Source organism: Macrobrachium nipponense, chromosome 42, assembly GCF_015104395.2.
Source record: "Macrobrachium nipponense isolate FS-2020 chromosome 42, ASM1510439v2, whole genome shotgun sequence".
In the NCBI taxonomy this organism is placed as follows: Eukaryota; Metazoa; Arthropoda; class Malacostraca; order Decapoda; family Palaemonidae; genus Macrobrachium; species Macrobrachium nipponense.
This window is the reverse complement of record NC_061103.1, coordinates 43,685,218-43,712,717: the sequence shown is the minus strand read 5'-3', so window position 1 is coordinate 43,712,717 and position 27,500 is coordinate 43,685,218. Positions and strand designations below refer to the sequence as shown.

Sequence of the window (27,500 nt, the reverse complement as noted above, 5' to 3'; positions counted from 1 at the left end):
AATGGGGGAAGTTGGACTGGGTCTATCTAGGGGCCGGCGTCGCTCACGGCAGCTGCTGCTGTAGTGTTGCTCAAGATCGCGAGAGAGTGGGAGGGGCTGACAGCGTAGTTGCCAGGGGTCGCAACCTCTCTCTCTCTCTCTCTCTCTCTCTCTCTCTCTCTCTCCCTCTCCAAGTGTCCCAGTCTAGTCAACTGTGTGTGTAGGTGTGTGTATGTACGGGTGTGAGCCCTAGTAGTTTATAAGCGTGTGTGTGTGTGTGTACTTGCATGTCCAGTCTATAGTCTGCTGGGCTGTGAGTTGTGTATGTCCCAGATTGGGCAACTCTGGCTACATGTCTCTGTACATGAGAGAGAGAGAGAGAGTGAGAGAGGAGAGAGAGAGAGAGAGAGAAAGAGAGAGAGAGAGAGAGTACGTTACAGCTCAGTTAACTCTCTCATCAGTCTGTTTTCATATTTGTATGATGGTGTTTTCCTGTATAGTAACTTCGACTGAGGGAGTATTCTCATCAACTCTCTCTCTCTCTCTCTCTCGTACAGTTAACTCTGCGTCTGTGTACGTTAGTTATTAAACAGTCTTATCTGTCTATTTAGTATATATTTGTATGATTATTCTTTCCTGTATAGTAACTTTCATTGTGCAACCTTCTCTCTCTCTCTCTCTCTCTCTCTCTCTCTCTCTCTCTCTCTCTCTCCTTAATAAACTTTCTATCAGTCTATTTGAATATTTGGATCATTTCGTTTTCCTGTATACTAACTTCGAGCGTATATTTTCTCTCTCTCTCTCTCTCTCTCTCTCTCTCTCTCTCTCTCTCTCTCTCTCTCTCTCTAGCCTATTCCTTGAAATGTCTAACGGTAGGTCTCGATTCATTTCTTGGAACTCCAATAGGTTGGAATTTTTTTTTTTTTTTTTTTTTTTTTTACTGGCAGTTTCCATAATTATCAATGTTTTCTTCTGCCAACTATAATTTTTTTTTTTTTTTTAATTTTGTTTAAATTTTAACTTCACTCTTCTATTTTAACTTTTATTATTTTAACTCTTCAATTATCAATGTTTTCTTCTGCCAACTATAATTTTGTTCATTTATTTTATTTTAACTTTTTTTCAACTCTTTCACTCTTTTATTTTACCTTTTTTTATTTTAACTCTTCACTCTATGACTCTGCCATTTATAAACTATTCCTCCTTTTAATCGTGATTCTTCTTTGTTCCACTTTTTATTTTCCTGATTATTTCTACTACGAAATAAATAATACGTAGGTTTAACGTTTCTTCTTTTTTTATATTATCTCCATTTACTCATTTTTTCTACTTCACTCTCATCATTGTGATAACTAGTAATTAATTTATTTCATAAGGGTAGTTTGTACATTAACATCCTTCTGTTATGTTAATAGCAGTTTCCTTTTATTTAAACCACTGCTATTCACTTTCTGATCCAATAATTCCCTAACGTCCACTCGATATTATTCTATCTTGCAAACGGGGATCGAACCATAACTATTCAGCCTTCAGCAGCTCATTTCGGCTTTCTGCAACGATCTGAAACTCCAGAAAAACCTCTCTCTCCTCTCTCTCTCTCTCTCTCTCTCTCTCTCTCTCTCTCGGGTTATAGAGTCTCTGTCGTGTTATAGAGTACATAGCCTTGGATATCCATACTTCCCTAAGACCTTTACGACATTTATCGGTAAACTTGACTTTGGCCAGATTCGTTCTCCCGAAATCTGATACGTATAAAACGGAAATAGAGTAGTCTTCAGTATCTCTTTTTATCAAATAACTTTAAACTCGAGTTGAATATAATTTCACCGTCCTCTTAGACTTTTTTAATAGTATGTCAACTCCCAGCTTGGAGCCATTTCCTCATAAATGGTGAGTCACTTAACATTAATTTTGTAAAAAAAATCGTCTTCTATACGTTTTCGGACACGGTTAGAGCGGAAGAGATGCCATTTAATACTTTTTGACACAATTCGGACGGATGCTGAGCTAAAAAAAATCATTTAACTGGGAAGGCTCTTGAAGAAACTTACTTTCATACACATATGTATATGATTAAATTGTATAATGTATAATATATAATATATATATATATATATATAATATATATATATATATCATGTATATATATATATATATATATATATATATATATATATATATATGTGTGTGTGTGTGTGTATGTATACATATATGCATATACATGTCTATTTATATAAATAAACATACATATACTATATATATATATATATATATATATATATATATATATATATATATATATAACATATACTACACACGTGTAACTAACCTCAAATTCTACTGGTTTTCAGTGAAGTGTTCAACTTTTATTATTATTATTATTATTATTATTATTATTATTATTATTATTATTATTATTATTATTATTATTAATGATTTTCAGACAATAAGAGAGGAAAAAAACAGCAATTAGATAGAAGAGCTATGATTAATGACAGATAAAAAAACTAAATACCTGCTAAAGGATAAAACAAAAAAAATGAAATAAATATGTAAATAATTATTTTGCATTATTTCAACTATGCTCATATCATTTTTCCTAACTGCTTTTGCTACTGAGGAGGGAAACTTTCTTCTCACTCTTGTCATTCTCCTTCCTTTCGTCTTCCACATTCTCATCTTCATCTCTCTGAGACTTATTTGCCTTCGTGTTCTTCAAAATTAATTTCATGTTTTCTTTTGTTATTCTCGTTCTCTTTTTTTATGTTCTTCTGTTCTTTTTATTCCTCTACTTTCAGCTCTTCTTCATATACCTTCAAAGTCTTCAATCATTATTTTTACAGTTTTATTTATTCATCCTTGTTTTCCTGTCATTTATTCCTTCTTCTTTCTCTGTCATGTCTCTCATTCGCTCTCCCCTCTTATTTTCTATCCATGTCTCTCATTCACTCTTCCCTCTTATATTTTCTATCCATGTCTCTCATTCGCTCTTCCTTCGCTTTTATATATCTCGCTCATCCTTCCTTCTTGTTTTTTTCTCCATCTCATTCCTTCTTCCTCCTCTTCTTCTGCTTTCCAATTCTTTCTTATAAATTACTTCCCCCTTTTTCCCAATACACTTTTCTCGTTCTTCGCTTTTTTTTATCTCTCTTTCTTCTTCTTCTTCTTCTTCTTCTTCTTCTTCTTCTTCTTCTTCTACATTGTCTCAACACCCACATCTATTGTAGAAAGCTGGAGGTGAGGATGGGTGGAGGAGGGGAGGGGAGGGGGGGGAGAGGGGGGGTTAACACATATCTTTTGTAATGCCTGTGTCAGAAAATGGGTAGGCGAGAAAAGTTGAAGGAAGGGGGGGAGAGAGAGAGAGAGTGAGGGAGGGAGGTGGAAGGCCAAACAGTTGCCTTAGTAATGGATTGTTCTTGTTTCTTCTCCTTCACCCATTCAGTGGTGGGGGCGGCAGGGGGGGGGGGATTATATGCTGAAGGCAGGGAATCCTTCCATCCTACCAGCCCTCTGTGCGGTCAAAAACTAACGAAGGACCGGAAAAAAAAACTCTAATGAATATGGGGACGCATTGCAGAGTCGGAGGTACCTCGTCGTTTTCAACATTTTTTTTTAAATTAGTTCTCAGATTGTATGGGTTTAAGGAGTCGATTATTCTCAATGGTATTTTTCAAAAGTCTAAATTAAATTTATCTGAAAATCCTTAGCTGCCATTAGACAATGGTTATTCATGTACATTAATTTTAACAACCTTAAATATATAAATTTTTTTTTTTCAAATGAGTTCTACGAATGTATGGGTTTAAGGAGTCGATTATTCTCAATGGTATTTTTCAAAAGTCTAAATTAAATTTATCTAAAAATCATTAGCTGCCATTAGACAATGGTTATTCACGTACATTAAATTTAACAATCTTAAATATATAATATTTTTTTTCAAATGAGTTCTCAGATTGTATGGGTTTAAGGAGCAGATAATTCTCAGTTGTATTCTTCAAAAGTCTAAATTAAATTTATCTAAAAACCCTCAGCTTCCATTAGACACTGGTTATTCATGTACAGTAATTTTAACAATCTTAAATACATAATAATATCGTATGACTGGCAATATTGTTCAGCTGCATTGCAAAAGACGATTATGAATCAAAATTAAACACAAAAAACCCATTGGAATATTTTGATTTGCATTTTCAGCCATGTTAACATTTTTATGAAAGCATCTTCGTATCTCTGCAATATTTTGCCTCTCACAAAGGTTCAAAGGTCGCCAGTGACCAGCTGAGTTAAGGGACAGGTCAATGCCTGGAGAATGATTATACCCAAGTGAGACCCGGGGGACCTAGGCAGTGGGTGCTGATATCTCTGGGGGTTGGATGTTTGTTTGTGAGCAATTCTGTCTTCACTTATTTCAAAAGGGTACAATCTTTTTCTACATAAGGCGCCTCTAGGGGTTAGATGTTTGTTTATGAGCAATTCTGTCTTCATTTATTTCAAAAGGGTAAACACATTTTCTCCATGAGGTGTCTTTAAGATTTAATTCAATATTTTAATTATTTAGGTTTTTGCATCTCTCATTTTCTTCTTGATCAAGACTGTAAATGGTACTGTACTTAATCCTCTCTGTCCTGAAACTTTCAAACGTACGACAATGTCTTCCTTCCTTCAGTAAACTTCTGGTTTTATCAATCTAACACATAAAAATTCAAAGAAAATTACTAACCACATGAGTCAATAAAATGGAGATTAACAAGCAGGACCGTCCAGGTCATCGAAAGATTTCTGCTTTATATATTTTAATTATATAATCCACAGTAGTATGCCTGTTTGATTTTGTTATTCAACTTCATAGTATCCTGTTTTTGATTTTTGTTATTCAACTCATAGTAACCTCTTTGATTTTGTTTTTCAACTCCACAATAGTATGCCTCTTTGATTTTGTTATTCAACTCCACAATAGTATGCCTGTTTGATTTTGTTATTCAACTCCACAATAGTATGCCTCTTTGATTTTGTTATTCAACCTCCACACTAGTATGCCTGTTTGATTTTGTTATTCAACTCCACAATAGTATGCCTGTTTGATTTTGTTATTTAACTCCACACTAGTATGCCTCTTTGATTTTGTTATTCAACTCCACAATAGTATGCCTGTTTGATTTTGTTATTTAACTCCACACTAGTATGCCTGTTTGATAGTGTTATTCAACTCCACAATAGTTTGCCTTTTTTATTTTGTTATTCAACTCCACAATAGTTTGCCTGTTTGATTTTGTCATTCAACTCCACAATAGTTTGCCTTTTTTATTTTGTTATTCAACTTCACACTAGTATGCCTGTTTGATAGTGTTATTCAACTCCACAATAGTTTGCCTTTTTTATTTTGTTATTCAAATTCAAAATAGTATGCCTGTTTGATTTTGTTATTCAACTCCACAATAGTATGCCTGTTTGATTTTGTTATTCAACTCCACAATAGTTTGCCTTTTTTATTTTGTTATTCAACTCCACAATAGTATGCCTGTTTGATTTTGTTATTCAACTCCACAATAGTATGCCTGTTTGATTTTGTTATTCAACTCCACAATAGTGTGCCTGTTTGATTTTGTTATTCAACTCCACAATAGTATGCCTCTTTGATTTTGTTATTCAACTCCACAATAGTATGCCTTTTTTATTTTGTTATTCAACTCCACAATAGTATGCCTCTTTGTTTTTGTTATTTACCTCCACACTAGTATGCCTGTTTGATTTTGTCATTCAACTCCACAATAGTTTGCCTTTTTTATTTTGTTATTCAACTTCACACTAGTATGCCTGTTTGATAGTGTTATTCAACTCCACAATAGTTTGCCTTTTTTATTTTGTTATTCAAATCCAAAATAGTATGCCTGTTTGATTTTGTTATTCAACTCCACAATAGTATGCCTGTTTGATTTTGTTATTCAACTCCACAATAGTTTGCCTTCTTTATTTTGTTATTCAACTCCACAATAGTATGCCTGTTTGATTTTGTTATTCAACTCCACAATAGTATGCCTGTTTGATTTTGTTATTCAATTACAATAGTATCCTTTTTTGTTTTAATTCAATCCAATATCCTTTTTTATTTTGTTTTCAATCCATATGCCTGTTTATTTTTTTTTTTTTTTTTTTTTTTTTTTTTGTTATTCAACTCCACAATAGTGCCGTTTGATTTTGTTATTCAATCACAATAGTGCCTATTTTGTTTATTCCACTCCACAATATATGCCTGTTTGATTTTGTTATTAACTCCACAATAGTATGATTTTGTATTCACTCCACAAATAGTGTGCCTGTTTTGATTTGTTTATTCAACTCCACAATAGTTGCCTGTTTATTTGTTATTCAACTCCACCATTTTATTAAGTAAAAAAAAAAAAAAAATGCCTGTTTGATTTTTGTTATTAACTCCACAATAGTGTGCCGTTTGATTTGTTATTCAAACTCCACAATAGTGCCTGCCTGTTTGATTTTGTTATTTAACTCCACAATAGTATGCCTGTTTTGATTTTGTTATTCAACTCACAATAGTGTCCTGTTTGATTTTGTTGTTAACTCCACAATAGTGTGCCTGTTTGATTTTGTTATTCAACTCCACAATAGTGTGCCTGTTTGATTTTGTTATTTAACTCCACAATAGTGTGCCTGTTTGATTTTGTTATTCAACTCCACAATAGTGTGCCTGTTTGATTTTGTTATTTAACTCCACAATAGTATGCCTGTTTGATTTGCTTATTCACTCCACATAGTATGCCTGTGATTTTGTTATTCAACTCCACAATAGTGTGCCTGTTTGATTTTGTTATTCAACTCCACAATAGTGTGCCTGTTTGATTTTGTTATTCAACTCCACAATAGTGTGCCTGTTTGATTTTGTTATTTAACTCCACAATAGTGTGCCTGTTTGATTTTGTTATTCAACTCCACAATAGTATGCCTGTTTAATTTTGTTGTTCAACTCCACAATAGTATGCCTGTTTGATTTTGTTATTCAACTCCACAATAGTATGCCTGTTTGATTTTGTTATGTAACTCTACAATAGTATGCCTGGTTGATTTTGTTATTCAACTCCACAATAGAATGTCTGTTTGATTTTTTTATTTAACAAAATCAAGCAGGATTCAACTCCGCAATAGTATGCCTGCTTGATCTTGTTATTTAACGAAACCAAACAGGCATCCATACTACTGTGGATTTACTTTCCCAATCTAACACACTCTCTGTAAACACAATCTCCCAGCTCTTCTATACCCTCATGAATCCCTAGTTGACTCAGTGACCCCAACTGTGAGTTTTTCATCAACTCTACGACTTCCTATTAGCTTATTTTTATCATAGTTCTTCCTCCACCTTCGATTTTTTCCCCCCTCGATCTCATAACCTTTCTTCCCCTGAGGAGGAAGATGTGTCATTTCCTTCGTGGTAAAAGGTGATAAAACTTCCACTTCCATTTTCCTCGTTTGCATCGGGCCTGGGCTAGAAGAGGACGTCAGATTGCCAGACGAGTGAGTTTTGCTTTTGAAAGATGCGTCATAGCTTATGTTTAAATTAAACTCGAATTTAATCATCGTGTTTACAGACGCGTTTCGAATCACTGTTGCGTCCGTGCTAACACAGGCGTTTGTTTATCCGTGGGTTCTCCTACTAAACTCCGTTTTTTTTCATCTGTCCATCCGCCTGTGGTGTTTGCGCATGGTAATACTGCGACCCGGGCTTTAAATAATATTCTATTTCGAATATTACCGGTGTAATTCGCATACAGTAAATTATTAAAACACTTTCAGTTGCAAATGTACACCCAGATATCCTTTTATTTACCTAAAACTTACACATAACGTAAGTATCTAAAGCCCGGAACGCAGTGTTACCATGCGAAAACACCAAAGGCGGATGGACAGATGGAAAAAAACAGAGTATAGTGAATATTAATCAAAATAATTCCTTAGCTTTTTATCTACATATATCATGACAGAACGTTCAATAAAAGTGCACAGTCATATAAAATACAATCACAAATCATATATATATATATATAATATATATATATATATATATATATATATATATATATATATATATATATATATATGCCTGTGTGCAACAGCACTGAACAATCTGTTTTTACGTATTTATACAAATCGAATTTAGAATTCAGATATATTTTGCTTATTACCATATATTTAATCTCATCGCGAGAAGGGCATATAGACCGATTCATTATAAAAAGTAAGACTAAGAAATATACAGAGAAATAAAACAGATTTCTTAACTAATAATAATAATAATAATAATAATAATAATAATAATAATAATAATAATAATAATAATAATATATTTTGGAAGAATACTCTTTTAAACAAAGTCTGTTGAATAAAATGGCAGAATTCGGCGAATTAATCTTATATATAATAATAATAATAATAATAATAATAATAATAATAATAATAATAATAATAATAATAATATACTATAATGGGCACTATATCTGTCTGGCCATCTGTCTATGATTCAATCACGGCCAAACAGCTGGTCCGATGGGCATGAAACTTAGCAGGGTTATAGTGGGAACCCCTAAGATGGTTTATAATGGGGTTTCATCCTACATACCCCTTCCCAATTACGATGGGGGTTGGGGTGAGAAGAGATACCCTGGAACGGGGCTGCTTATGCCCGTAGGCTTGGTTACTTTATGAATTTATCATACATAATAGTTAAAAAACATTAGCGAGTCACTTAAATGAGGCAGCAGAAGAATATGGTTTTAGTAAGGAATTATATATTGCTAATAATAATAATAATAATAATAATCAAATAATAATAATAATAATAATAATAATAATAATACTGTAGACTTGGTAACTTTACGAATGTATCATACATAATAGTTAAAAAACACTAGCGAATCACTTATATGAAGCAGCAGATGAATATGCTTTTAGTAAGGATTGGTAAATTGCTAATAATAATAATAATAATAATAATAATAATAATAATAATAATAATAATAATACAGTAGACTTGGTAACTTTACGAATGTATCATACGTAATAGTTAAAAAACGCTAGCGAATCACTTATATGAAGCAGCGGATGAATATGCTTTTAGTAAGGATTGGTAAATTGCAAATAATAATAATAATAATAATAATAATAATAATAATAATAATAATAATAATAATAATAATATACCGCCCCACGACCACCACCGTGGCTGGGAAGGACGAACGAAGTTCGCCTGTGTGAAAGTCTACGGTGGCAGCACACCGGTTTCAAGTAATCCGTGCGTCATCGAGCTCATCGATTTTAATTTCCGTTTTCCTTCTCCGAAAATAGAGAGAGGTCTTAGCTGGTGCGCTTGTGCTCAACAACGACGGCCGTCATGAGGAAGAAGCGCCGAGTGTCTGTCTGTTTGTCTGTCTGTCTGTCTGTCTGTCTGCGAGGCGGTTAAGGTTTATTCCGCGGTCGACGATATATATATATATATATATATATATATATATATATATATATATATATATATATATATATATATTTATATACATATATATATAAATATATATATATATATATAATTTTTTTATGTCGAGTTCGGAAGTAGTTTTCGGTCGGCGTGACTTCTTCGATGAATAATAATAATAATAATAATAATAATAATATGCTGGAAACAGTCCTTCTTTTAAACATATTTTATTTAAAATAATGGCAAGAAATGAATGCTCTTGCAAGCTATTAAACCTTCCGCTAATAATAATAATAATAATAATAATAATAATAATAATAATAATAATAATAATAATAATATAATAATAATAATAATAATAATGTGGCGCCGTGGAGGAGTGGGTTAGGTCGTCAATAGACTTAAGTCAAGTTAAGCAACATTGGGGCTGGTCAGTCGTTGGATGGGTGACCGCTCTCCTCGGCGTTGATTCCTTGGGAAAGGATCTTTACCATAATTTCCTCAGTCTACTCAGCTGTAAATGAGTACCTATCCCTGATGGGGTAGGGTCCAGCTATGGGTTAAATAGCAAAACTCAGCAATGATAGAAAGAAATGAAGGAATAAACGACAACGACGTAAATGGAACCTCTGGCAACAGAGGAGCTTCGTCCGGCAACCAGGTATTCAACCCAATTGTAGGGAAGACGGTCAGGTACTTGGAGGTCGTCATCCAGCAACTGATCACCACAACGACAGTAATGAACAGCCTGAGATATTGGAGCTACAGAGGCAAAAAGGAAGAAATGGACAAGAGAAGAAAATAAGGAAATATGGAGATGCTACATCAGAAGCAACCCGACGGAGAGAGGATATAGAAGAAGATTGGTCAACATCTGGAATGAGAGGAATAACACCCCCCAAACGAGCAGAGGCTGGCAGACCAAGTAGGAACATAAAGAAAAAGAACTGGCTCTCCCCAACAGAAAGAGAAGAACTGGAAAGGGAAATGTCACACGACAACGAATTACACGAAGACGAACTGAGAGACGATGCCACAGAGACGACAGGGAGGATGAGGTATCAAACAACGACACACGAAGAAACACCGACGAAGTAACAGAGAGGACGGAATGGGGAGAAAAGATTAGACAATGGATGGAGCCAGATACAGAGAGAACAAAGATCCCCTCCATGAAAGCCTACAACACCAAGAAATTAAGGGAGAAAACAAGTGAGGTCAATGAAATAATGGGCCTAATACACACCACCAGTATCACAGAAACAAATAACTTGACATATGCAGGAGCAAGATTAGTAGCAGAACTGATGGGGATTCGAACACCAACACCACCGTCACAACCAACCAACAGAAACCAAAACAGCAACCTCCTTGGAAAAAGGCGCCTGGAAAAGCAATCATGGTGATGAGATCTGACTTGAGTAAACTGAAAGAGATGGCAGAAAAAAGGCTAAGAAGCAAGAAAACAAGGGAGGAAACTCAACGAGAAATACAAAGTACAAGAGAGGGACTAAACAACACAATAGAAGATGTAAAACAGAGGCTTAAGGCCAAAGCACACAAGATCCAACGTTACATGAACTGGAATAAACGGGATACCAACAGAACAAACTATCGGAACCACCAGAAAAGACTATACAGCCAACTAAGAGGGGAAGACAAAACCAGAAATTCCTGAAGCCGAATCAAGTAAGAGACTCTGGGAAAACATATGGAGCAATCCGGTATCACACAACAAACATGCAACATGGCTCCAGGAAGTCAAGGAAGAAGAAACAGGAGAATAAAACAAAGATTCACAGACATCACGACAGACACAGTCAGACACCAACTAAAGAAAATGCCAAACTGGAAAGCCCCAGGTCCCGATGAAGTCCATGGATACTGGCTCAAAAACTTCAAGGCCCTACACCCACGAATAGCAGAACAACTCCAGCATTGTATCTCAAATCACCAAGCACCCAAATGGATGACCACAGGAAGAACATCCTTGGTACAAAAAGACAAGAGTAAGGGAAATATAGCCAGTAACTACAGGCCTATCACCTGCCTACCCAATAATGTGGAAGTTACTCACAGGTATCATCAGTTGAAAGGCTATACAACTACCTAGAGGAGACAAACACCATCCCCCACCAACAAAAGCTGCAGAAGGAAGTGTAGGGGCACAAAAGACCACTCCTCATAGACAAAATGGTAATGAAGAACAGTAGGAGAAGGAAAACCAACTAAGCATGGCATGGATAGACTATAAGAAAGCCTTCGACATGATACCACACACATGGCTAATAGAATGCCTGAAAATATATGGGGCAGAGGAAAATACCATCAGCTTCCTAAAAAATACAATGCGCAACTGGAATACAATACTTACAAGCTCTGGAAAAAGACTAGCGGAGGTTAATATCAGGAGAGGATCTTCCAGGGCGACTCAGGCTGTCCCCACTACTCTTCGTAGTAGCCATGATTCCCATGACAAAAGTACTCAGAAGATGGATGCCGGGTACCAAACTCAAGAAAAGAGGCAACAAAATCAACCATCTGATGTTCAGGACGACATCAAGCTGTATAGTAAGAGCATCAAGGAAATAGATACCCTAATCCAGACTGTAGGATTGTATCTGGGGACATCAGGATGGAGTTTGGAATAGAAAATGCGCCTTAGTCACATACAAAAAGGCAAAGTAACGAGAACTGAAGGGATAAAGCTACCAGATGGGAGCAACATCAAACATAGATGAGACAGGATACAAAATACCATGGGAATAATAATGGAAGGATGGGGATATAAAACACCAAGAGATGAAGGACACGATCAGGAAAGAATATATGCAGAGACTCAAGGCGATACTCAAGTCAAAACTCAACGCCGGAAATATGATAAAAGCCATAAACACATGGGGCAGTGCCAGTAATCAGATACAGCGCAGGAATAGTGGAATGGACGAAGGCAGACTCCGCAGCATAGATCAGAAAACCAGGAAACAAATGACAATACGCAAAGCACTACACCCAAGAGCAAATACGGACAGACTATACATCCACGAAAGGAAGGAGGGAGAGGACTACTAAGTATAGAGGACTGCGTTCAACATCGAAAACAGAGCACTGGGGCAATATCTGAAAACCAGTGAAGACGAGTGGCTAAAGAGTGCATGAAGAAGGACTAATAAAAGTAGACGAAGACCCAGAAATATACAGAGACAGGAGAAAGACAGAAAGAACAGAGGACTGGCACAACAAACCAATGCACGGACAATACATGAGACAGACTAAAGAACTAGCCAGCGATGACAATTGGCAATGGCTACAAAGGGGAGAGCTAAAGAAGGAAACTGAAGGAATGATAACAGCGGCACAAGATCAGGCCCTAAGAACCAGATATGTTCAAAGTATGATAGACGGAAATAACATCTCTCCCATATGTAGGAAGTGCAATACGAAAAATGAAACCATAAACCACATAGCAAGTGAATGCCCGGCACTTGCACAGAACCAGTACAAAAAGAGGCATGATTCAGTGGCAAAAGCCCTCCACTGGAGCCTGTGCAAGAAACATCAGCTACCTTCGCAGTAATAATAAGTGGTACGAGCACCAACCTGAAGGAGTGATAGAAAACGATCAGGCAAAGATCCTCTGGGACTATGGTATCAGAACGGATAGGGTGATACGTGCAAACAGACCAGACGTTGACGTTGATTGACAAAGTCAAGAAGAAAGTATCACTCATTGATGTCGCAATACCATGGGACACCAGAGTTGAAGGAGAAAAGAGAGGGAAAAAAAAAAAATGGATAAGTATCAAGATCTGAAATAGAAATAAGAAGGATATGGGATATGCCAGTGGAAATCGTACCCATAATCATAGGAGCACTAGGCACGATCCCAAGATCCCTGAAAAGGAATCTAGAAAAACTAGAGGCTGAAGTAGCTCCGGCCTCATGCAGAAGAGTGTGATCCTAGAAACGGCACACATAGTAAGAAAAGTGATGGACTCCTAAGGAGGCAGGATGCAACCCGGAACCCCACACTATAAATACCACCCAGTCGAATTGGAGGACTGATAGAGCAAAAAAAAAAAATAAATAATAATAATAATAATAATAATAATAATAATAATAATAATAATAATAATAATAATATGCTGGAAACAGACCTTCCTTTATAATTTTTTTATTTTTATTTGGGATAATGGCAGAATTTACAGAACTGATTTATAAAATCAATTCTGTAAATTCTGTCATAATTTTCAATAAAGTAATAATAATAATAATAATAATAATAATAATAATAATAATAATAATAATAATAATAATAATAATAATAATAATAATGAAAGAAACTATTATTTGAAACCGAAATGAAGTATATGTAGATTGGTTTGCATGGTGTTTTTACGTTGCATGGAACCAGTATGGTTTATTCAGCAACGGGACCAACGGCTTTACGTGACTTCCGAACCACGTCGAGAGTGAACTTCTATCACCAGAAATACACATTTCTCACTCCTCAATGGAATGGCCGAGAATCGAACCCGCGACCACCGAGGTAAGAAGCAAACACCAAACTAACCACGCCACTGAGGCGCTAAGATATTTTCTCTCTCTCTCTCTCTCTCTCTCTCTCTCTCTCTCTCTCTCTCTCTAATATATATATATATATATATATATATATATATATATATATATATATATATATATATATATATATATATATATATATATATATATAGTATATGGGAACTTGGATGAAAGGACTGACGAGAAAATTTACGTCAAAACGTAGCAAATAGAAAGCATTCAATACTCCGATATGGCTCAATAAAGGACAACATTAGATTACGCCTTTCTGGAGTCTGCAGGCGACTTCCTTATTGCTAGTTTGTTTGTTTGTTTGTTTGCATGGTGTTTTTGCGTTGCATGGAACCAGTATGGTTATTCAGCAACGGGACCAACGGCTTAACGTGACTTCCGAACTACGTCGAGAGTGAACTTCCATCACCAAAAATACACAGCTCTCACCCCTCAGTGGAATGACCGAGAATTGAACTCGCGGCCACCGAGGTGACGGGCCAAGACCAAACCCTTACCGCTATAGTGGATCCACATCAACCGTGCATTTGATGTCTAGGCCCGTCCCTTACGACGGCCCTGATTGGCTGTTGATAAGCCAATCACGGGGCTGGAAACTCTCAGTCTCTCTCGAGAGTTTACATGTTCCACCTCACCCGAAGGACTCTTTTCAAAGACGTATCCCTCACGAGAGATGGAGCATAGCTCCTACCCATGTGAACTCTCTCGAGAGAGACTGAGAGTTTCCATCCCCATGATTGGCTTATCAACAGCCAATCAGGAGCGTCGTAGGGGACGGGCCTAGACATCAAATGCACGGTTGATGTGAATCTACTATAGTATAATGGGCTTTGATTGGGAGAAGAGTCAAGATAATTTATGAAATTGCTTCAACTGTTATTGATAAATAACAGTTAGAAGTGCAAAGAAAGTTCTTTATGTTTCTGCTAGTAGGTTTTTATGAAAAACTACATATAAAACTTGAAGTTTTTTCTACTAAAATGTGAGATATTACAAAAAACCTAAGTTATTGGTGGGTAATAATTAGAAGTGCAAAGAACGTTCTTTATGTTTCTGCTTAGAGGTTTTATGAAAAACTACGTATAAAACTAGAAGTGTTTTCTACTAAAATGCGAGATTATTACAAAAAAAAAAATAAAACTTGTAAGCTTTTATGGCAATGAAACAGCGGTTATAGTATGTTTACGTTCAGGGGATTATGAAAAATTATAAATAATAACTATGATTTTTTGGCATAAAATGGAGCTATTACTAAAAAAACTCGTAAGTTTCTATAGCAAATAAACTGAAGTTATAGCAAAGTTATTTATTTTTACTTTTGGGGGTTTATAAAAAATTATAAATAATAACTTAGATTTTTTTGTGGATAAAATGTGAGATATTAATGAAAAAATACTCTTGTAAGTTTTTATAGCAATGAAACAGATGTTTTATAGCAAAGTTCTTTATTTTTAGGTTTGGGGGTTAATGAAAATTTATAAATAATAACTATGATTTTTTTCCGCATAAAATTAGATATCATGCTAAAACTCTTTGTAAGTTTTTCTGGCAATGTAACAGGAGTTTGCAGGCTACTTAGTAATTCTTAACACATTAATCTATGGTATATAGTCTGTACGAAACTCAAAACAGAGAGACAAACATTAATTACAAACATCCCATGAAAATATGGCAATAAAATCATTCTATGTATAAAAAGAGACACTATCATTCAAACACTATCATTCAACTAGTCAACTGTCTCTATTCTATCCCATTTTATATACTTTAGAGCAAAGACATGTGAATTAATAGAATACAGAAGAATCAGAAATATTCCGAGTTCATATGGAAATTGATGAATGCCTTAATCAGAATGACTGTTTTCAGCATTAGCAGACAATGGTATCTCCAATGATTGAAATGTTGCGTAACAAACGCTTCCTCATAAATACTTCTACTGCTGCTACTATTAGTTAATAATCTTCCTTATACCGCCATAACAGACCTCCCCTCGTCGCCATCACAGTACCAATACTAATATTCTAACGCTCGTCCAAGTCACTTTAAACGTCTTGGGACTATATCTCCTCCTCCTCCTCCTCCTCCTCCTCCTCCTCCTCCTCGAGAAGCGCTCCATCGCAATAAACTTCGGAAGTGAACGGTCCCAATAAACAGAGGATACCCGTCATTCTAATAAACCTCGGCAGCGAACGCTCCCAATAAACAAGAGGATATCCCGTCATTAACAACAAGGTGGATCCTCCCACCCCATATGCCCTCTCACCCCTCCTCTTCCCGCGTCAAGTGCTGCCAACGCCTTAATTGCGCCGTTTGACAGGTAAAACGCGTGTCCTTTTACGTGTGGAATTCGTCTTTTACGCTAGAAGGAGGCGACAGGTAAAATGGGGAATCGTCAAAAAGTAGGAAGGGCGACTTCCACTCGGAGACATCACCTACTTCTTCTTCTTGATTTCTCTAAATTGGGAATTTGGGACGATCCGTTTCGCCCGGGGAATGATCGTCGAAGATGTGAGAATGAAACGATGGCGATTGAGGATTGGATCTGCATTATGTCACGACGAAATCTCTAACATTCTAAAATCGTATCGCGCATTCGAGAAATTATGAAAATCAAGCAAATATGGACGTTTTCGTAACAGGTAAATGTATAAAAAAAAAAAAAAAATTAACTCTTCTAGTACAAATTTAAATAAGTTTTGATTGCTTTTTTTCGAGAAAATATGAAAATCAAGCAAATATGGACGTTTTCGTAACAGTCACATGTATACAAAAATATTTAAATGTGAAAAATAACTCTTCTCGTACAAATTTAAATACGTTTTTATTGCTTTTTTTATGTAAAGAATCATAGACATGCCTGAAAGCTCTTCAGTGAAAAGTTATTGAACAGAAAGTTAATATTTCTCACAAGCCTACTTGTAAACACTTACATCTATGAATTCTTTATGATCAAAAAGCAATATCTATCAACTCACAGGTTAAGCAACTTACAGTATTATATGTTTGGTTTTTATTTCTAAATCATAAACCCATTTATTTCAAAATTCCTTCAATTTTTATTTAACAGGACGAAAGCTCTTATTTGAAATATTACATTTTCGTTTGATTTGTGTAAATATCTGCTAAAATTTAAGGAATTTTTAATAAATACAGGGAATATATATATATATATATATATATATATATCTATATATATATAAAAATATATATATATATATATTATATATATACACTTATATATACATGCAAATATACTATCTACATGTATATATACTTATAGTGATATATATATATATTATATATATATATATATATAATATATATATATATATAATATAGATATATAATATATATACAACTCAATTCCGTGGCACTACTTACTAATTATATTCATATATATAATTATAATATATACAACTTTATAATCAAGCTGCAATATATATCTACATGTATATATACTTATAGTGTATATATATATATATATATATATATATATATATATATATATATATATATATATATATACAACTATTCGTGCACTACTTACTAATTATATTCCTTAAATCTAGAACAAAAAGAAGATGATCCTTACTTCCCAACATACCTGAAAGAAAAAAGAAAATTATATTAGGAATCATTAATCAATTATTCAACAGCCATCACAAAAAAAATAATCAAAGTCTGAGATACATTTGAGTCCATTTTTAAGTCTAAGATAAGATGCTTTATTTTGATTATGAAACCACTAAAATACTCGCTATTCCAATTACTCGAGAGAGAGAGAGAGAGAGAGAGAGAGAGTTTCCTCCAATATTGTGATAAATCTACATTATAACTTCATGATCTATTATAATATTCTTCACTGAAAAATAATGGTTAACCTTTCAAAAATTAATCCAAAAAAATAGATCACTGGATTTATATCATGTAATTAAATCTACTAAAATGTAATCTGTTAAATATATTAGAATAAGTAAAAACATACGTAAAGAGCAGTTCTGCAAAAACAAGAGAAAGAAAATGATCACAGAAAACGGTGGTAGAAGGGTGATAGTGATAGGGATGACTCAAGTAAATCTGACCAGGCTTTCGATTCTCATGGACAGGTGGTTGGTATTCCAGGCTGATATCTCTCAGGAATATCCTATTAAATGATCTTACTGAGGTAAGAGTCTCTCTCTCTCTCTCTCTTCTTCTCTCTCTCTCTCTCTCTCTCTCAAATACACACACATACATAAATAGCCTATCGAGTAATCTTATTAAGTTGAAAGTCTCTCTCTCTCTCTCTCTCTCTCTCTCTCTCTCTCTCTCTCTCTCTCTCTCTCTCTCAATCACACGAACACACAAACAGCCTATCAAATAAACTTACAGAGTTCAAAGTCTCTCTCTCTCTCTCTCTCTCTCTCTCTCTCTCTCTCTCTCTCTCTCTCTCTCTCTGTAGATGAATATCACAAGTACTGCATTACTGATTTTTGTACTTCGTTAATTATAAGTAGACCAGACGATCCTTATCGTTTACTGATAAAACTAGCAATGGTACTTTTAGTTAATGATAGGTAATAGCTGGTGTTCATATCAACAATGGGTAATAGTTGAAGGTAATATCATCAGTATTAATAGCCGGTGATAAAATATAACGTTACTATATCCTGAGTGTAGCTACTATATAATATAGCTTCAATCTAGAATAATTACAATATCATCTGTTATCCTCATATAAAAATGACGCTTTAGTTTTTTTTATTATCATTATTATCTGGAGATCATGGAAATACGAGAATAATCCTCAGTGATGTTTACAAAAGTTCCCCCTAAGGCTGCTGATGTGTTTAGGCCTATATGTCTTCGTTTCTTCCTTATGTACATTGTCTCCTCAGGCCTTAATCTATATAATGGATCATTTCCAGGCCATTTCACTCTCACAAAACACACACGCACACACAACAACAACAACAACAACAGGAAAAGACGTTTGTCGTGGGAAATCTAGTGGTCGTGGACAAACTATTTACGTGTTAAACTTTAATTTATGCTCGGTATATTATGTTCAAATCAAGCCAGTGATACACTAAGTTATTTTCTCTCTCTCTCTCTCTCTCTCTCTCTCTCTCTCTCTCTCTCTCTCTCTCTCTCTCTCTCTCTCTTATTGTTAATAAACTTTAATTTTTATTGTTTCGTTTATTATGTTCAAATCAAGCCAGTTATTTCTCTCTCTCTCTCTTATTGTAGATATTCTTTATATTTGTGTATGTGTTTGTGTCAAATTGGTGTTTGCGTGGTTACATATGCGTACACACACATGTATAATGTATATAATGTATGTATGGATGTATGTATGTATGTATGTATATATACATACATACATAAAAGAAAGCATGAACCTTATGACCCAAAAGCCACATCTAGAGCAGGATAAAAACAGAGGTTTTTTGCTCATCGGATAACAAGTGGTTACGACTTAAGTTCCCTCATATTTAGCAATTACGGGAGGGGGGTTAAATTCTTTGCTGGCTAAACAGTAGAGTAATGCGCCCTCCCTCCCTCCTCCCTTCCACCCCTACACCCCCACCCCCACCCTCCCAAAACACTGTTGCAAAGTTCATACAGGGATTTAATAAAAGTCAGTACAGAGAGAGAGAGAGAGAGAGAGAGAGAGAGAGAGAGAGAGAGAGAGAGAGAGAGAGAGAGAGAGGAAGAAGAAGAAGAAGAGTGTCGAAGGATATAAATTAAATATGAGATAATGGTGATAAAAGTGATAACAATTGTGATAATAATGGATGATAGATTCATTTTGTTGGTGTCATTTTATTATTATTATTATTATTATTATTATTATTATTTTATTATTATTATTATTATTATTATTATTATTATTATTTATTATTATCCTAGCAAAGCATATAACCGCCCCCACAAATTCCACAATAAAATACCAATACCCACACGGGGCATTTCCCAGTCAAAACGCCTTCCAGTGACAGTCACTGGCCATCCGACCGAAACACTGAAAATGGATTGACCATACAGACGGCAATATCACTCCCTCGGCGACGGGGACACACGTAGTATATATCGAATTTCTCAATGGCTTCGGTCGGTCAGGCGTCGTATAAACGTAGTTTTACGTTCATATGGAAAGTTCGTCCGCACACATTACAAGAACTCTCTTGGTTTTTCACGCAATCGTCAGGAACTGTATATTTGCTTGACCTGAGAGCGAAGTTAGTTTTGCCTTAGTTTTGGCAAAAAAAAAAAAAAAAATTAATAACAATAAAAACGAGAGAGAGAGACAGAGAGAAAATTCATAATTAGGTCCAGAGTGGAGGGTACTCTTTGTTGCCAGTATTCCAAGTGTCAGGTTTCAATTTACAGGTATGCTTCTATGAATGTACGGGTGCTTGCTTGCGCGTGTACGTATAGATAGCTAGATCTATTATAGCATGTGCTTTTGTAAGTATACGAAAAACTCACTTACATTATACTTGAATTGTGAATGGTATCCACTTATGTATGTACGTAAAGTTACTCGAACAATAACGTAAACATATTCAGGTGTACAAAACTAATCTTTGTATTCGCGTATTGTACTTATATTTTTGTCCATAGAAAATCACGTCCTTTAACATTTTATGCGTATATATTAAGTACATAGATTTCGGATATTACGCGCAAAATTTGCGTAATTTGAAAACACACACTTTACTTACGCAAACAGAGTGCATTTACAAAGTCTACTCAAGTGTAACTTGTAACTCTGTGTACATAGAATGACGCTTACCTATTACATAAAACCAGTTACATAGAAATCCGTAGTTGGATGTACATAGTGCAACTTATTTTCTCAAGATTCTTTATATATATCAAGAAAATATCTACGAAACAAGAAAATAATTCAGTTTTATTAACCAAACCTTTCAACTGATATGATCATACCTGTGATTTCCGTTATCCATTTCCTTAATCATTATCTATCTATTTTGCTGTCCATCTATCGATCTATCGTCTTCCCTTTCCTTAATTATTATCTGTCTATTTTGCTGTTTATCTATCAATCTATCGTTTTCCATTCCCTTAATTATTATCTATCTACTTTGCTGTCTATCTATCGATCTATCATCTTCCATTCCCTTAATTATTATCTATCTACTTTGCTGTTTATCTATCCATCTATCGTTTTCCATTCCCTTAATTATTATCTATCTACTTTGCTGTTTATCTATCGGTCTATCATTTTCCATTTCCTTAATTATTATCTATCTATTTTGCTGTCTATCTATCGATCTATCTATCAGGTAATGTCCTAGGGAAGAAAAACCCTCCCATACAAAAAAAATATGAAAAGAAAAGCCATGTGTAGGGGGACTCCCTTGTGGGAAGATTGTGGGAGTGGGAAGACAGAGAGAGAGAAAGAGAGAGGGAGTAGGGGAAGGGTATGAGTAAGGGGAACAAATGGGAAGGGGGAGAAACGATATCGACCGACATGTCGCGGGGGGGAGGGGGGTGGGGGGAGGGGGGAGGGGGGGAGGGGGATGGAAGAAGTAATGATTAAACCGAACACCCGTGGATATTCCACGTTTCCTTCTGTCCTCTTCTAACCAGACTCTTACTAAAAGGGGTTGGTTTGTATGGGGATATATACGTTGTGGAATACACGCTGTATATATGTATGTATGTACATACATACATACCTACCTACCTACATACATAGTACATACATGAAAACCCTCCGTCCAAAATATATACGATAAACGCATCCACCCCGCCCAGGACTCGAATCTCTGCCTTATGGCGTAAACACAAGGGCAGCAGAGACTTTACCCCCTCGCCCACCAATAGAGATGACAGCTGATTTGTCAAAAAGGATTATTTATAGGACAATAATGATCCAATTTCAAACGTGGCATATTTTTTCATGATTTGTTAGAATACTAAACCATAAATGCAACTCATGAATATCAAATTGACCTCGTCTTGGGAATAATGGATGAGGTCACATCGACCTATGCATCAACCATTCCGGGGTGAGTTATTCCGAAGGTGGGGTTAATTCGATATTAATGGGTTTATTAATGGGTTTGTGGTGGTTTAATGTCTGGAAGTATTAAAACGCCATGCGAGAAATAAGTAGGTTATTTAAAACAAATGTATGCTCGTACACACACACACACACACACACACACACACAAATATAATATATATATATATATATATATATATATATATATATAGTATATATATATATATATATATATATATATATATAATATATATATATATATGTATATATATATGTGTGTGTGTGTTTGTATACGTATATACACACAATGTGTGTATATATATAGTAAAGCTATCACTGTATAAATTACCATACAGAAATTTTCTATCATTACTTGGAATTCCGATCATTCTGAAAACTGCAACACCAGAATAAGCCATATGTATATACGTATATACATAAAATGTGTATATAATACACATATATATAATATATATACATAAAATAAAGCTATCACTATACGAATTACCATATAGGACTGTTCTAACCTTGCCTAGAATTTCAATAATCCTGAAAACTGCTACACCCAAATAATCCAAATTACTCCCCATAACCATCTTTCGTTTACAAGCATCCCATATAAATATTAATTTAGATAATTGAACAAGATTTATTCCCAGTTAAATAATATTAAACATTATAAATATTTAAAATACTGAATGCCCCAAGGGAAAGGTGACCAAATCTTTATAAAATATCCTCAAGATGTTATTGTCAAAAAAAAATTTTTTAAGGTCACTCTTTGTCAGCTTCATAGCTGAATTCAGTTTCTTCTCTCCGCTGACGTTATTTTTTTTTTTTTTTTTTTTTTTTTTTGTTTTTTTTTTTTTTTTTTTTTTTGGTTGGGGGTGATGTGACTTCAGCAATGTCTAGCTTCGTCGGTAGAGATCTGGAAGTAGGATTCCTCTTCCCCTCTTCGCTGTTACAATTCTGGCAGGAGAATTCGTCTTCACCTTTTCGAGGTTACAATTATGGGAGTAGAATTCCTCTTTGCCTCGCTGTTACAATTGTGGGAGTAGAATCCCTCTTTGCCTCTTCGCTGTTACAATTCTGGGAGTAGAATTCCTCTTTGCCTCTTCGAGGTAACAATTATGGGAGTAGAATTCCTCTTCCGCTCTTCGCTGTTACAATTGTAGGAGTAGAATTCCTCTTTGCCTCTTCGCTGGTAGAATTCTGTGAGTAGAATTCTTCTTCCCTTCTTTGCTGTTACAATTGTGGGAGTAGAATTCCTCTTTGCCTCTTCACGGTTACAATTGTGAGTGTAGAATTCCTCTTTGATTCTTCGAGCTTACAATTATGGGAGTAGAATTCCTCTTTGCCTCTTCACGGTTACAATTCTGGCAGGAGAATTCCTCTTTGATTATTGGAGCTTACAATTATGGGAGTAAAATTCCTCTATGCCTTTTCGTGGTTACAATTCAGGGAGTAGAATTCCTCTTCCCCTCTTCGCTGTTTAAATTGTGGGAGTAGAATCCTCTTTGCCTCTTCGAAGTTATAATTGTGGGAGTAGAATTCCTCTTTGCCTTTACGCTGTTAAAATTCTGGGAGTAGAATTCCCCTTCCCCTCTTCGCTGTTACAATTCTGGGAGTAGAATTCCTCTTTGCCTCTTCGCTGTTACAATTCTGGGAGTTAAAGAATTCCCTCCCCTCCCCTTCTTCGTTTTTAAATTGTGGGAGTAGAATCCTCTTTGCCTCTTCGCTGTTACAATTGTGGGAGTAGAATTCCTCTTGGCTCTTCGCTGTTACAATTCTGGGAGTAGAATTCCTCTTTGCCTCTTCGCTGTTACAATTCTGGGAGTAGAATTCCTCTTCCCCTCTTCGCTGTTACAATTGTGGGAGTAGAATTCCTCTTTGCCTCTTCGCTGTTACAATTGTGGGAGTAGAATTCCTCTTCCCCTCTTCGCTGTTTAAATTGTGGGAGTAGAATCCTCTTTGCCTCTTCGCTGTTACAATTGTGGGAGTAGAATTCCTCTTTGCTGTTACAATTGTTGGGAATTCAAAGGAATTCCTCTTTTGCCTCTTTGGGTGTTTACAATTGGTGGGAGTAGAATTCCCCTTCCCCTCTTCGCTTGTTTAGAATTGTGGGAGTAGAAATCCCTCTTTGCCTCTTCGCTGTTACAATTGTGGGAGTTAGTTAATTGAATTAGCTTCCTCCCCCTTGGCTCTTCGTTACAATCTGGGATAAAATTCCTTCCTTCCTTCCCCTCTTCGCTGTTACAATTGTGGGCGTAAATTTCCCTCTTTGCCTCTTCACTGTTACAATTGTGGGAGTAGAATTCCTCTTTGCTCTTTCGCGTTACAATTCGGGAGTTAAATAATCCTCTTCCCCTCTTCGCTTTTAAATTCTGGGAGTAGAATTACTTTCATTTGCCTCTTCACCGTTACCAATGTTGTGGAGTAGAATCCTCTTTGCCTCTTCGCTGTTAACAACAAAATTCCTGGGGAGTAAAATTCCTATTCCCCTCTTCGGCTGTTAAACAATTCCTGGCGAGTTTAGGGAATTCCTCTTTGCCTCTTCACTGTTACAATTGTTGGGAGTAGAAATCCTCTTTGCCTCTTCGCTGTTAACAATTCTGGGAGTAAAATCCTCTTCCCCTCTTCGGGATGTTGTAACAATTCTGGGGAAGTTAGGAATCCTCTTTGCTCTTCCACTTGTTACAATTGTGGGAGTAGAATTCCCCTTTGCCTTACTCGCTGTTACATTCTGGGAGAAAATTCATTTCCCTCTTCGCCGTTACAAGTCTGGAGTAGAATTCCTCTTCCCCTCTTTGCTGTTACAATTGTGGGAGTAGGATTCCTCTTTGCCTCTTCGCTGTTACAATTGTGGGAGTAGAATTCCTCTTTGCCTCTTCCCTGTACAATTGTGGGAGTAGAAATTCCTCTTGCCTCTTACGCTGATACAATTGTGGCGAGTAGAAATCCTCTTTGCCTCTTCGCTGATACAATTGGGGAGTAGAAATTCCCTTTCCCCCTCTTTGCGTTCACAATTGTGGGAGTAGAATTCCTCTTTGCCTCTTCGCTGTTACAATTCTGGGAGTAGAATTCTTCTTTGCCTCTTCGCTGATACAATTGTGGGAGTATAATTCCTCTTCCCCTCTTCGCTGTTACAATTGTGGGAGTAGAATTCCTCTTCCCCTCTTTGCTGTTACAATTCTGGGAGTAGAATTCCTCTTCCCCTCTTCGCTGTTACAATTCTGGAGTAGGATTCCCCTTCCCCTCTTCGCTGTTACAATTGTCGGAGGTAGGAATTGCCTCTTTGGCCTCTTCGCTGTTACAATGGGAAGTAGAATTCCTCTTCCCCTCTTCGCTCTGTCTACAATTGTGGGAGTAGAATTCCTCTTGCCTCATCGCTATTACAATTGTGGGAGTAGAATTCCTCTTTGCCTATTCGATTGTTACAAATTCTGGGAGTAGAATTCCTATTCCCCTCTTCGCTGTTACAATTCTGGGAGTAGAATTCCTCTTCCCCTCTTCGCTGTTACAATTGTGAGAGTAGAATTCCTCTTTGCCTCTTCACTGTTACAATTGTGGGAGTAGAATTCCTCTTTGCCTCTTTGCTGTTACAATTGTGGGAGTAGAATTCCTCTTCCCCTCTTCGCTGTTACAATTGTGGGAGTAGAATTCCTCTTTGTCTCTTCGCTGTTACAATCGTGGGAGTAGAATTCCTCTTCCCCTCTTCGCTGTTACAATTGTGGGAGTAGAATTCCTCTTTGTCTCTTCGCTGTTACAATTGTGGGAGTAGAATTCCTCTTTGCCTCTTCGCTGTTACAATTGTGGGAGTAGAATTCCTCTTTGTCTCTTCGCTGTTACAATTCTGGGAGTAGAATTCCTCTTTGCCTCTTCGCTGTTACAATTCTGGGAGTAGAATTCCTCTTTGCCTCTTCGCTGTTCCAATTCTGGGAGTAGAATTCCTCTTTGTCTCTTCGCTGTTACAATTGTGGGAGTAGAATTCCTCTTTGCCTCTTCGCTGTTACAATTGTGGGAGTAGAATTCCTCTTTGCCTCTTCGCTGTTACAATTCTGGGAGTAGAATTCCTCTTTGCCTCTTCGCTGTTACAATTCTGGGAGTAGAATTCCTCTTTGCCTCTTCACTGTTACAATTGTGGGAGTAGAATTCCTCTTTGCCTCTTCGCTGTTACAATTGTGGGAGTAGAATTCCTCTTTGTCTCTTCGCTGTTACAATTGTGGGAGTAGAATTCCTCTTTCCCTCTTCGCTGTTACAATTGTGGGAGTAGAATTCCTCTTTCCCTCTTCAAGGTTACAATTGTGGGAGTAGAATTCCTCTTCCCCTCTTCGCTGTTACAATTCCGGGAGTAGAATTCCTCATTCCCTCTTCACGGTTACAATTCTGTGAATAGAATTCCTCTTCCCCTCTTCGCTGTTACAATTCCGGGAGTAGAATTCCTCTTTCCCTCTTCACGGTTACAATTCTGGAAGTAGAATTACTCTTCCTCTCTTCGAGGTTACAATTGTGGGAGTAGAATTCTTCTTTGCCTCTTCGCTGTTACAATTGTGGGAGTAGAATTCCTCTTCCCCTCTTCGCTGTTACAATTGTGGGAGTAGAATTCCTCTTCCCCTCTTTACTGTTACAATTGTGGGAGGAGAATTCCTCTTCCCCTCTTCGCAGTTTCCTCTTCCTCTCTTCGCAGTTATAATTCTAGGAGTAGAATTCTTTTCTTCTCTTCGTCCATAGAATTCTGGGAGAAAAATCCTTACTCCTTCTTCGCTGGTAGAATTACATGACCATAATTCCTCTATCTCTCTTCATTGAGATAATCCTATGAACAGAATTCCTCTATTTGCCGTGGGACAGATTCCCCCCCCCCCCCCCCCCCCCCCCCCCCCCACCCCCCCCTGTCATCCACTCCTGATGGCTGTCGCTGGCTGAACAGCAGCGTGATGGAGTCCAGTTCTTGGCTGACGTATTTCCAGTGACTGCAGTAGGTAGGTACGTAGGTAGGTAAATACCTTATTCCAGCAGGAGTCACTGACTGACAGTCCAGGCATCTGCTAACATGCTTCTTTAGACTGCGGTATATTGATGTTTTGGGACTCTTGACTTGTCCATTTTCGCACGAGAGCATAATTCCTTACATATTAAGTTTTTTTTATTTTTTTTTTCACTGCAAAGATGTTGATTAAAATTTTGTTAAGCAATATTTTTTATACTGATTAAAATCATTGTTTTTAAGCAGATGTGCTGATTAAAATCTTGTTTTTTAAGCAGTAATTTTTTATTCTGATTAAAAATCAATTGTTTTTAAGCATTATTTTTTAATGATGACTTTTTTATCATTGTTTTTAAGCATCGATGATACTAAAATATTGTTTTTAAGCAGTATTTTTTATGCTGATTAAAATCATTGATTTTAAGCAGTATTTTTTATGC

General features: G+C 36.1%; 1 protein-coding gene across 11 annotated transcripts in view; it reads right to left on the bottom strand.

The window, feature by feature from the left end:
* The window catches only part of LOC135213169 (rho GTPase-activating protein 100F-like), a 341,178-nt gene that overhangs the window by 155,134 nt on the left and 158,544 nt on the right, over positions 1-27,500 (bottom strand). For 3 of the 11 annotated variants that reach the window (XM_064247119.1, XM_064247122.1, XM_064247124.1), the window contains exon 1: positions 1-352. This exon is cut by the window's left edge and continues 47 nt beyond it. The exons of 3 other annotated variants lie outside the window; for them this stretch is intronic. Coding sequence is in view for 2 of the 8 variants with exons in the window: in XM_064247116.1 (XP_064103186.1) it covers positions 17,649-17,660 (12 nt within the window). In the remaining 6 variants the exon portion in view is untranslated. Of the gene's footprint in view, positions 789-17,648; positions 17,661-27,500 lie in introns of those variants that run through there. 5 more of the 11 variants (XM_064247116.1, XM_064247120.1, XM_064247114.1 and 2 more) reach the window with 4 other exon arrangements.